We start from the raw sequence: 12744 nt of genomic DNA, 5'->3' as shown, positions 1-12744 counted from the left end.
TGTTATGTTCTCTTGTTGACTGAAATACACTAGAAAGATCGAACATTTTCCTCTTCTGGCATGCATGTGTTCAATATCGGCTGCCTTTGCCTCTGAAGTCTACACATAAAGTTGCAGGCTAAATCAGCGTTCTCTCTTTACTTTTGTTCGTTCAGGGTTACTCACCACCAATCTAGCGATCCCAAGAGGCTGACGCATCATTACGTGTTTTATGACCAGAATCGCCAGCAGCCCATAGTTATATGCTTATGAAGGAATCGGGTTGATATGGGCCTGCTTTCAGTGAAGAGTTGGAACTTTTTGCTGAATTTGTCAGTTTGGTGGAAGTAACAAAATTAAATCAGCCTAATGCGGAAGATGTTTTTATCCTAGAAAAAAGCCGGGGGGGGGGGGGGGGGGGTTCTGTGGTGGTTGTCAATATCATGTGCACGAGAAAGAAGGTACGTTGCTGAGCATAAGTATGAAATGCTGTTTGCTTGATTTCTCAGGGTCAAATCTTATGACAGTTTCCAGCCTTGTCATTTGATTTCCGGCTTGTGCCAAACCGTGGAGAGAAATGTCAAAAATGTTTTAAACACACCCTCATCGTTTTCATGGTGGCGTTTTGTATCCTCTCTGCTGTCTGCCTTGCCATCTTGGTATCGTAACGAGTTGTTACATACATGTCAAGTTGCCTGCCGGTAATTTTCTCTATGTCTGCGACATCTGCGTGTGGTTTGGTGGAGCTAAGACGCGGGTGGACAGTCCAATTTACCCAGAGGCCCTATACAAGTATTTGTACATCCATAGTAATGCCGAGGACTCTTCTACTGTAGGTTCTTTCCTCGTCAGTAAGGAGTATTCATTGGTTAAGTCGTGTTACTGGTCGGCTGTTTTGGGGGTTGTAAATCAAGACTTTATTGAAGCTTATGCTCTGGAGAAATGACAGGTAATATGAGTCTCGTCTGTTTTGTTCGTATCCTTTCTGACTCTTAATCATTGCCATGCCGTGACATATATGTCAGATATTCTAACTTGCGTGTTGTTGTTTATGAGTTAACAATGACGAATATCGAGTTATTCAATTCTTGATAATACCTTCTTTATCTCCCACACCATCCCCGAGAAAAAACCGCAGTTCATCGTCATCTGCAACATCGTTGTTGTCTTTTTAACATATTTAATCTTCAGCGATTTGTTGGGCACAGTGGAAGTCTACGAGTTACATTGAAGACATCTATCGACTTTCATTCTACTTCTGTTCGCGTGGCAAGTTGGCCGGAAAATAAATAGAGTTTTTCTATCAGCAACGAGCAGTGAGTATAACACGAGTTGGCGAAATAATGGCACCTTGAGAAATGTTCTGGATAATAAAGGGTGATACGAATAAGTCCGGTAACCGCAAGTCGAACATGACGGATACCTTGGGAAATAAGGGAGGACTCACTGGCGCGAATGTATCGAAAGTCATTGGTACATTAGTGCTATCTTGTGTTATGCAGGTTAGCTTAAAGGCACAGTACGCCTCCCGTAAACCATCACAGATACTGTCAGGCTTTTACACACAGTACAAACACCCTTCCATTTGAACGCTCACCAAACGGGAACATCCTACGTAAAGAGCGAGCAATTTTTAAAGAATTAATTTTGCGGATTGTCTCTCAGACAATCGGACCGTGGTGCGTTTTGGCGCTAGACCTAACTTTTATAATCTAAATAATAAATTGACAGCTTGTTACACAAACATTCTTAAATCATAAAAGAATTCTTTTTTCATCAAGACAAGATCAGTACAATTCGAAATTTTGAAAGTTTGAAAAAAGAAAAGCCCGGAAGCAGGGTCACGCAAGGTCGTGGTTCTCGTAGCAGACGACGGTTTATGCCAATCGCCAGTTCCTCTGAACAGTCAAAAGCCATCGCTGGAGTTCTTGTGAACCACAGCCGTTTGTTTCGTGCATAGTCAGAGGTACATAATAACGTGCTATTGCAGATAAGCTCACATCGAGTCGCATTCAAATTACTAACTGACGACTACAGTGTGAAAAAGGGAAACTGGATCACACGGGTTCAAGATAAACCACGCAAAAATAAATTCTTTGAAAATTGCTGGCTCTTTACGTAGGGCACCTAGGATGTTCTCAAGCGGTGACTGTTTAAATGAAAGGGTGTTTGTACTGTGTGTAAAAGCCTGACAGTATCTGTGATGGTTTACAGGAGGCTTACTGTGCCTTTAATACTCGGGCTTCATGCATTATTTTCTACTAACTTGACCGCTACTATTAGTTCGAAAGACTCAAAGCATCACATTTCCACAAGCAAAGGGCTATAGCAAAGTCATAACACGATTGGATTCCTCTTTATACATAGAGGTGTATAGCAACTCTTTCAATAAAGTTATGTTTTAAAGGCTTTACTGTCAAAGCTGTTAACAATTTATATGAAACATTTTGAGCTATTTAATTATTACTGTTTTGCAGAGTGACACGAAGCAGTTCGCAAATGACCAAACTATTTAAGGAATACAAAAGACAAACAAAATAAATGAATCAAACAAAGGAACCGCAAATTGGCAACTGAATTTGAATACATAAAGAACATGACTTGTAGAATGAAATGCCCATCAAAACATTCAGAAGACCCCGAGTTCAAGTATGTGAAAGCAGTTCTGGAACTCGGGATTAAAACTCCAAATTTGCATGAAACTTTCAATTTTTTTGTTGACATGTGTTTGTCGTTTGTCTTAAAAACAGGTTCAACCCGCGTGAAAAAATCAACCTTTGAAAAACTACACACACACGCAACAAGCGATCTGGATATGAATTCCCACTATGTGATGGTCGTTGGATACATCAAAGGAGCCGATTTCTACGTATATTTATCAGTCTTATTGTTTCCACCGAGAAAAGCTGGGTCTATGCTACAGGAGGTGTGAAAAGCGTTACCGGCTGCATCCGTGTAGAAATACGCCGAAAATACGACAGCAATTCCGATGAGTCATCAACTGTCAAAACCGTAGGTACCTCTGACCTTGGTGTCATCGATAGGCAGACAGTCTTGGCATGGTAGAGTCGGTGTAATACGAAAAATTTACTCCAGGAAAAAGTTACTCCCAAGTAAAAAATCTCGTTACGAAATTTTTACTCCGAGTACACTTAATTGTTGTACGAGCAAAGAACTCCCCAAGGAACGAAACAATTACTCCCTCCACGAATCTTTTACTCCACAAAATTTGACTCCGAGTAAAAATCTCGTACGATATGTTTCCTCCCGCGTTAACATTTCGAGGTGAACGTTTTTTTTTGCACGAGATACTCATTTACACACACACACACACACCGACACGCACACACCGACACGCACACACACACACATAATGTCGCGCCAGTGGGATGTTGCTTCAGTGGAATAATGATCTAATGGAATATGGCGCGTTAGTGGAATAACACGCTAAAGGAATTACGCTCTTGTGGAATGTCGCTCTTGTGGAATGTCGCTCAAGTGGAATGCCACACAAACGGAATGTCGAGCTAATGGAATGATGCGACAGTAAAATTGACCATTGGCAAGTGGAATGTCACTCTTTTGGAAAGTCGCTCTAATGGGATGTCACGCTAACGGAATGTCGCGCTAGTGGAATGACGCGCCAATGGAATGTCGCGTTAATGGGACTTCGCTCTTCTGGAATGTCGCGTTAAGCTTAATGGGATGTACTTTATTCATTTTAAGTCATTCCAAAGCTTTTTAGTGACGTAATGAAAAACGAATTTATCAAAGGGTTGCATAATTATCGAGTACTTCTAGTGAACGATTTCCCAGAATTACCCAATCTTTTTTTTTAGTAACATCGGCTTCTGGGAAAAATTGCAATGGCCGATTGCATGTTATGGTCGTAGACTACTTCTAATTGTAATTCAATCAAGTTTGCGTTTTAATGAAACAGATCGTGGGATTGGTCAGAATGCCCCAATTCATTAAAAAATTACCGGTCATTAATTACACATTAACATGCTTCCATTTGAAACTTCGAGGTCTTCATCGGGGATTGACGCCCGACAAAAGCTAATTGAAGCCCGACGGAGCGAAGCGACGGAGGGCTTCAATTTGACTTTGGGAGGGCGTCAATCCCCGATGAAGACCGAGAAGTTTCAAATGGAAGCATGTTAATGTTATTGTAATTCAATCTGACGACGATCTCTTTCCTGCTTTCATGCGGTTGTAAACAGACAGAATTGGTTCTGTTCTGTTCACACACTACTTTCAGTCCACCTACCTGCAAGGGTCAAGTCCCAAGAAATATGTCTCTGTATTCCTATCGTATCACTCTGCTCCTGTTTTGTTTTCTTTCACACACATTTTCACTTCTTTTTTGACGGGTTTCTGGACAGCAAACTCTAAAACAAATTCTTTTCATCACAAAAGCGATCTTTGGAATTGACTGACGTAGTCCGGAAGATTTCATGCATCAACTTACGTTACGTATTCGACGTCATCACTTCGCATACCTTATGGTCTCAGTATTTCGTTGGTCTTCATATTTCCTACTTGTAAAAGACCCTCAAAGCTAACCGAGACTAGCTGAGGTTGTATCAATGCGCCTCGCCAGCAGGTTGTTAATGGATTTTTTAGTGAGTGGTTATCGACAATTAATGACCAGTAATGTTTAATGAGTTGGGGCATTCTGACCAATCACAGGATCTGTTTCATTAAAACGCAAACTTGATTGAATTACAATTGTCGATAACCACTCGCTAAAAAATCCATTAACAACCTGCTGGCGATGCGCATTGATACAACCTCAACTAGTCTCGGTTAGCTTTGAGGGTCATTTTTCAAGTAGGAAATATGAAGGCCAACGAAATACCAGACCATAAGGTATGCGAAGTGATGACGTCGAATACGTGACGTAAGTTGAAGCATGAAATCTTCCGGACTACGTCAGTCAATTCCAAAGATCGCTTTTGTGATGAAAAGAATTTGTTTTAGAGTTTGCTGTCCAGAAACCCGTCAAAAAAGAAGTGAAAATGTGTGTGAAAGAAAACAAAACAGGAGCAGAGTGATACGATAGGAATACAGAGACATATTTCTTGGGACTTGACCCTTGCAGGTAGGTGGACTGAAAGTAGTGTGTGAACAGAACAGAACCAATTCTGTCTGTTTACAACCGCATGAAAGCAGGAAAGAGATCGTCGTCAGATTGAATTACAATAACATTAACATGCTTCCATTTGAAACTTCTCGGTCTTCATCGGGGATTGACGCCCTCCCAAAGTCAAATTGAAGCCCTCCGTCGCTTCGCTCCGTCGGGCTTCAATTAGCTTTTGTCGGGCGTCAATCCCCGATGAAGACCTCGAAGTTTCAAATGGAAGCATGTTAATGTGTAATTATAACGTACTTCTGCTCAATGAAATAGTCAAGGCGACAGAGACCACCTGATCTTCCTGGTACTTTCTGTTCAGTGTTGGAACCTTAATTTTCCTGACATTTCGTGCAAGATGTTTCTTCCAGTACGTTGAATAGACATCATATCAATTTTTGTTCCAGGAGACACACATTATTTATTGAACAGATGTGTTCTCTCGCAACGCCAATATTGTTGATAGTACGCACTGACTTTTTGGGGGAGTCTGTTTTTGCGTAGCAAACGGTCAAAGTCAATTATTTTCGTCGACATCTTTAACCATGGCCGTATTGTACAGAAGCAAAATGAATTTTGCTGTCAACCTAGACTAATGTATGACATTTTTGCACCGAGCCTTGAATAGAATTTTGTCTAGAAAGTTGTGTACCATTCCAAACTATTACTCCTACATTAAAGGGCTGATACATAACGAAAAAAGGGTATTTAGATCGCTTCCTAAGTTATATCATAAGATTCTGCGTCACACGTCATGCTACCGTGCAGGGAGACTGCCTTCACTTTGCGAAAGGACGTGTTTTAAAAAATATGGAATGGGCAAAGAAACAGCACTCATTGTTGATGGCTTGGGTTACTTCCACTGAGTTACTTCCTTTGTTTTTGTACGAGATGATTGTTACTAGGCGTCCGCGTCATCGAGGGCGCTTGTCGCTAATCGCAAAGGTGGCGCTTCCCGACTGCTTTTAATTTTCAAAACCCGAGAGAAGCAGCTCCCTGAAGCGCATTCACTCACTTTGATTTAACTAATGATAATACTTGTGATGCGTTTTCCAGCAAATCGTACCGTGTGTGTCTAGATAAAGGTATGTACAGTGGATTCCCCAGATTGATCAGATTCGTCAAATTCGCAAGAAACTCCCCCCAAACGGTCAGATCAATAGTATGCCTTTTAACATCTCTGCTCCTATGTTCGCATCGAACATAAAGAAATCATGATGAAATACAGGGCCGGATAGCAAGCAGTTGCAAGAATTGGTAACGGTGTATTATACTGCTATTCCAACGTAAGCCGAGATCTTCAATTAGACAATCTTTCATCAAATAAAGGTTGCCTTAATGTCAACATGTAGTTCTAGCCGTCAGTACATGAACTAAGAAAGTGAAAGTAATGCGGAACCAATATCCTGGAACCTGAGAGAATAGCAAGCCTTGAAATGAACAAGCGACTTTCATCGTCATAAAAGAATGATTGTCGCAAGCTCATGTGTTCCTCATTCCTGGTTCATTTCAATGGTTCCGAATAAATCTCACTTTCTCTTTTTGCGCATGTCTTCCATATGCAGAGCTACATGTTGACAATATTTTTATTTTATTTGTGTGTTTATTCGTAAAATCAAACAGACTATGTCCGGTCAGGAATAAAAGCTTGTTCTTGTAGTAGAGTGTGTGCGTAAGTGTTCGGTAGAGTGCTTTGGAGATTGAAGAAAATATTTAAATATGAGCTTACGGCGATCATCCCTTTATAAAGTTGAACATCGCTTGTTTATTTCAATGATTGTTATTCTCTCTGGTGCCAGGAGATTGATATCGTTCACTTTCTCTTGTTGCACGTGTCTTCTTTATTTAGAGCGCGTACGTCTTCAAAAAATGAAAATGTAATGAAACCCGCAAATGTCGCTGTTTGTCTGTATGCTTCATATTTATCATTGGTATCAACGGCGTATTTGAAGTGACTTCCACAAGCAGCAAAAAAGCAGAAATGGCTATTTTGACCCATTTGTTCAGATACTACCAGATGACCAGATACTACCATAACATACTGACGTCCCTTCGTTTCTTAGATCTTAGTCATTACATGAGTTGATTGATCAAATTAGTTGTTTTCACACAGTTCGCATGTGTCATCAAAGTTCAGCAAATTTAGTTCATGACTTAAAAGCACAGTGACACGGCTAGCAACTTTACATCCAGTCATTGATGAACATACGAATATTAGAATTGTTGTGCTAAATGTTAGTTTCGAGTACAAGTACGTCTTCAAGTATAAACACTGACTATAACCGTTGTTTTGTTTGCTCCAGTTTTACCTTGAGTTTACCTTCTATGAGGGTTTTAGTGTGCGTTTTTTCATATCATGCTTATTATTAGTACGTCAGCATCTACATCGGCACGATGTTAATTAGAATAACGTGGCCAAGAAGCTTACCTGTGATACTGGACGTTCCTGTAATGTCGTGGTCCACAAACTGACCAAACTGCATCAACAGACCGCTCACATGCGAAGTATCTTCCTGATAAGAAAAGGACAGAAGTTCAGTAAAATTAATATTAATGAGATATATGCATATCCTTGCGCTAACAACAGGCTGAAAGTGACATGTAAGCGATACAGGCTGAGGCATTATCATAGAATTGTAGGGGAAGGGCTCCTAATACGGACCGGCTCCTAATATGGACCACCTCCTGTTCTGACAAACTAACGGCGCAGAGCCCTCAAAACAATTTCATTGGCTGTATTCACCCTTTCTGGATAACTTGCACATGTCAAAACAGTTGCAGAAACACAAACCTCAAAACCGTTAGGCTTTTTCTCTTTTTTTCACTTTTGGCAGGGTTCACTCTAAAATTGCCGCCTAAAACGGACTCGTTTCTGTCCATAGCCAAAGCTTTTATCACACAAAAATTGCTATATATGACAGCTAAGACCGTATTTGTTACATTTTAGCAATTTTGACCCCGAGTTTCTACTGCAAACAAAAAATAATAACAAAATCTCAACGTATATGGACCACCTTCAACAAATCGAAGAAAATGAAAGCTAAAGGCTATTATCATTAACTCATTAAGAAGCTTGCTGGAAATAACCTATAACTAGCCCTCGAGATTTCCAATTTTTTTAACAAATAGTCTTCTTTTCGTGGAAGTTGATAATTTAAGTTATTGAGACATCCCAGTGCACTAAGGGGTGTATAGAGCAAATCGAGAAAATTAATTATTGAACGAAGCGCATAGCGCTGAGTTCAATAATCATTTTCGAGATTTGCTCTACAAATCCCTTAGTGCACTGGGATTGTTTCAATAACGATATTGTCAGTACTGCCAGAGAAAAAAGAAGATTCAAAACGCACATTTTGCCACGCGCATTTGGATAGGCGTAACTGTGTGGTCAGGTTTGTGTCAGATCTACTTGTGTGGGCTGTCTCAAGTGTGTCGTGCTTTCGTCACACGCAAACTCTTGTTTTAATTTCTGTTGGTAAATTCCAGAGTAGCGTTAAGCTAAAAAGTGATGATCTTTCATACAGACCTCATTTAAACTCGGAGAAAGGACTGTGCTCTTAGTTATTTGCGATTCGAAACCTTCATCGAGCTTCGACAGATTGACTGTGCAGAGTGTTGCCCCTTGAATTGACTCCAAGGCCACGGTTAGCACATTTTCAAAGTAAATGTGGTATGTTTCTTGTGTTGTATCTTCACTCATCGGGGAGTCTGGTACTATATATGAACGGTAAGAATGCTCTGAACTCTACCCGTATTATATCCCCATCATTTGTTTGTTCACATTCGCCCAACATGTTAATTTGCTGCGGGGTTTATGTCGACTGCTAGGCGGCTAGGGCAATCGACTGCAGTCTGCACTGAGTCTGCACGCATGAGGAAGGGCTGGTAATAAGTCTTATATATATATATGGTAAGAACGTTCTGAACCCTACACGTTTTCGATTACGATTGTTCTTGCCTTGAAATAATAATTCGGAAACCATTCATTTACTGAACTGATGCAGTTGTATTCAGTGTAGTCTGCTACGTATGACAGAGTCGATCGAGTCAGTCTGGTCTAGCTGGTACGTTATCGGAATAACACTTGTGTTTTCTGTTAGTCGCTGGGAATTGTATACTAACTCATCACTTGGTAATGTGGATGATAAGCTACATGCCACTAACACGGCATATGAGAAGAATCTATGCAAGTCGGCGAAAATGAGATGAAACACAGCGGCTTCTATTTTTAGATCAGTGGCACTGTGGCACAGGCACATGCAATCTGTCAGAAAAAAACCCACTTCTGCTTTAATTGAGAAGCAGGGAATTTATGGTCATTTGGTATTGTGGAGAATATAAGCTACATGTCATTAATTAATTCTGAGGATGAAAGCACAGTCTCGCTTAGGCAAAGGGCGGAAGAATACGCTCTGTGGAAAAGTTAGCGCACTCCAAGAGTGCGCTAACAGTTTTAGCGCATCGCCATTAGCCAATCAACTGGTTCACATCAGTCATGAGACACCAGTACTTACTGACAATTTCACTTATTTCCACTCTGTTTTTGATAAGCTTCTTTAGTTTCCTGGGCCCGTATGCATGAACTGGAAGTCAGAAACACTGGAAGTTTAAAAGTGGGAACTCCCGAAGTTAACTTTCTAACTGTTCCCTATGCATGAACGCCGTAGTGCTGACTTCGAGAGTATTCGGTCAAGGTCGCAAAAAATTGGGGGAATCCCAACTAGTACATGCGTTTGTTAACGGTAAACAAGTCTCATCGCGAGTTCAAAAGGGTGAACGTTGAGCGCGCTGTAGTACTAACAGCGTTATTGCTGTTGTTTTTTGAATGGTTAAACGAAAGGGTCGGTTCAAACCTGTGATGATTGTCTTGGAATCGAATGACTGCCTAGCTATGACAATGACTTTGTTGACCTGAATGTTAGGGAGAAAAATAGATGATTATGTTGAACTTTTTTTCTCCTTTTTTTTTTATCTCAGTTGCATGCAGGCAGCTTCAACCCTTTCTTTTTTGCCTCTCTTTTTTTGTTTTGTTGTTGTTGTTGTTGTTGTTGTTATCGGGGAGCATCCTTCTTTATTGATCTTTGTTTCTGTTCTTTTTTCCTGCTTTTTATATTAAAGTCAAGATTGGATTTTTTGTGAAAGCATAGGACAGTTTCTTTACGCAATTAAAAAAAAATGAACACAGAGACAAAAACCGGTTGTTGCAGCGAATGCAATTGAGGCCTAATAAAAAAAATAAAAATTAAAAAACACTTTTGCTCGCAGCGGCACTTGAACCCGGAGCGCCGGATCGAATTTCCGAATCCGTAACCACTGCACCATGCTACTCGTGTGAAAAAAAGCGTGATGAAAAGATGTATTATGAGTTATTCAGTCGTGATGGTTTGAAAGCTCGCCACCTTCGCCGAATGACTCGAGCTCGTTTTTTTCGGTTAGTAACTGATTGAGCCACTCTGTTTCAAGCATTTCACCTAAATTAAACAAGAATGTCACAGTTTGTGTCTATGGTGCAAGGTAGCCGACCGTCTCATTGTAGCCAAGTTACGACAGTTGCTCGATTGACGCATTTCACGTCTTCGATATTCTGTCTGAGCTCATTTCCCAATGAGCTGCCTCAAAAACAGAAATGTCCTGCAATTGTAGTATGCGTTGGAGGTTTCTTTTGGATGGGTAAGGACATTTAAGAAGCAATATCGTCGTATAATGATGTCAAGTGAGAGACCCTGCAAATTAACATTGAAAGTGGGAACTTCGGAAGCAAAGTTGCCAGCTACTCGGTATGCAAGAGCTAAATTGTAAGCCGAAGTGGTGGCTTCGAGAGTTCTGAGGTCAAGGTCGAGGAAATTGGGGGAATCCCAATTAGTGCGCATGCGTTTGTAAACGGTAGGCTTGGTGACCAGAGGAAACAAATCTCATCGCGAGTTCGTAAATGGGCGAACGTTGATCGCGCTGTAGCTTTTACTATAGTTGTTGCTTCTGCCTGGTTGAACGAAAGGCGGGTCGGTTCAAAGCTGTGATGATTGTCTTGAAATTGAATGACTGTCTATAATAATGATTTTGTTCACCAGAATGTTGGGGAGAATAAAACATTTTTTGTTTATGTGGTAGCGAAGTCGGTTATGTTAAACCTCTTCTTTTTTTAATGATTGTGTATCGGTAAAACTGTTTTGGACAAAATAGGTTGGTTAGAGCGAACGTTTGGGTTACTGGTAAATTTGAAAAGGCAGAAATCAATCAGTGTTTGAAGAATCAAGATAATTATAAGGTGTAGTGAAAAGAAGATAAGTTCAGTGACTTTCATATTAATTGGGAAAATGTGTGTCCGAATTTTTACAAAAGATAAATCGTTGTACTTTGGTATTTGTACATTTTGTTTGTCCTCGTTAATTGTGAACAGGATGTATGTTTATATAAAGTTGAAAGTCAAGATTGGATTTGTTTAGCCTACGTGCGTGTGTGCATGTGTGTTAGACATAGACATAGACATAGAACACTGTATTATCTCAATTACGAGAAACTCGGGTGTGGTGAATCATTATAAACAACATAAAACGTAAGAACATCAATAAAATATCGAGGCACAAATACTCAGCTCATAATAGTGTGTGGTAAGGGGGGATGGGGGGGTGCACACACACACACACACACACACACACACACACACACACACACACACACACACACACACACACAGAGATAAAGCAATGACCAAAAAAATAGCAGAAACTTACACTTCAACACTCGAACACACACACACACACACACACACACACACACACACACACACACACACACACACACACACATACACACACACATAAAGCAATGACAAAAACAACAGCAGAAACTTACACTCAAACCCACACACACACACACACACACACACACAAACACGCACACAAACAAACAAACACACACACACACACACACACACACACACACACACGCACACTCACTCACACATGCACACAACGACGCCCATTTTCATAGAAACACAGTAACCCCCTCGTATAAGCAGGAATGAAAGAGTGGTGGCCAATGACCCAGAACAAACAAAAGTCAAAGCTGGCAACTCAGGTTTGTATTCAGGGAAATTTGCACGAAATGCATGCACAAGATACGACTTTTCCTTCCACACTCACACACACACACACACACACACACACACACACACACACACACACACACACACACACACACACACACACACACACACACACACACACACAAAGCTGGCAACTCAGGTTTGTATTCAGGGAAATTTGCACGAAATGCATGCACAAGATACGACTTTTCCTTCCACACACACCCACACATACACCACAACCCTCGTCTCGATTCCCCCCTCTACGTTAAAACATTTAGTCAAAACTTGACTAAATGTAAAAAGTGGTCCATATTAGGGGCCCTTCCCCTACAACAATTTATCTTTTGTAAAAATTCGGACACACATTTTCCCAATTAATATGAAAGTCACTGAACTTATCTTCTTTTCACTACACCTTATATCTTGATTCCCCAAACACTGATTGATTTTTGCCTTTTCAAATTTACCAGTAACCCAAACGTTCGCTCTAACCAACCTATTTTGTCCAAAACAGTTTTACCGATACACAATCATTAAAAAAAGA

General features: G+C 40.5%; 1 protein-coding gene across 1 annotated transcript in view; it reads right to left on the bottom strand.

Moving 5' to 3' along the window:
• The window catches only part of LOC138982336 (myeloperoxidase-like), a 248792-nt gene that overhangs the window by 145872 nt on the left and 90176 nt on the right, over window positions 1-12744 (bottom strand). The window contains exon 5 of the mRNA XM_070355589.1: window positions 7542-7626. Within this exon, the coding sequence (XP_070211690.1) occupies window positions 7542-7626 (85 nt within the window). The remainder of the gene's footprint in view (window positions 1-7541; window positions 7627-12744) is intronic.

The sequence above is a fragment of the Littorina saxatilis genome, linkage group LG12 (assembly GCF_037325665.1).
Source record: "Littorina saxatilis isolate snail1 linkage group LG12, US_GU_Lsax_2.0, whole genome shotgun sequence".
Lineage (NCBI taxonomy): Eukaryota > Metazoa > Mollusca > Gastropoda > Littorinimorpha > Littorinidae > Littorina > Littorina saxatilis.
Note: the sequence above shows the minus strand (reverse complement) of the source record. Positions and strands in the feature narration are given on the sequence as shown.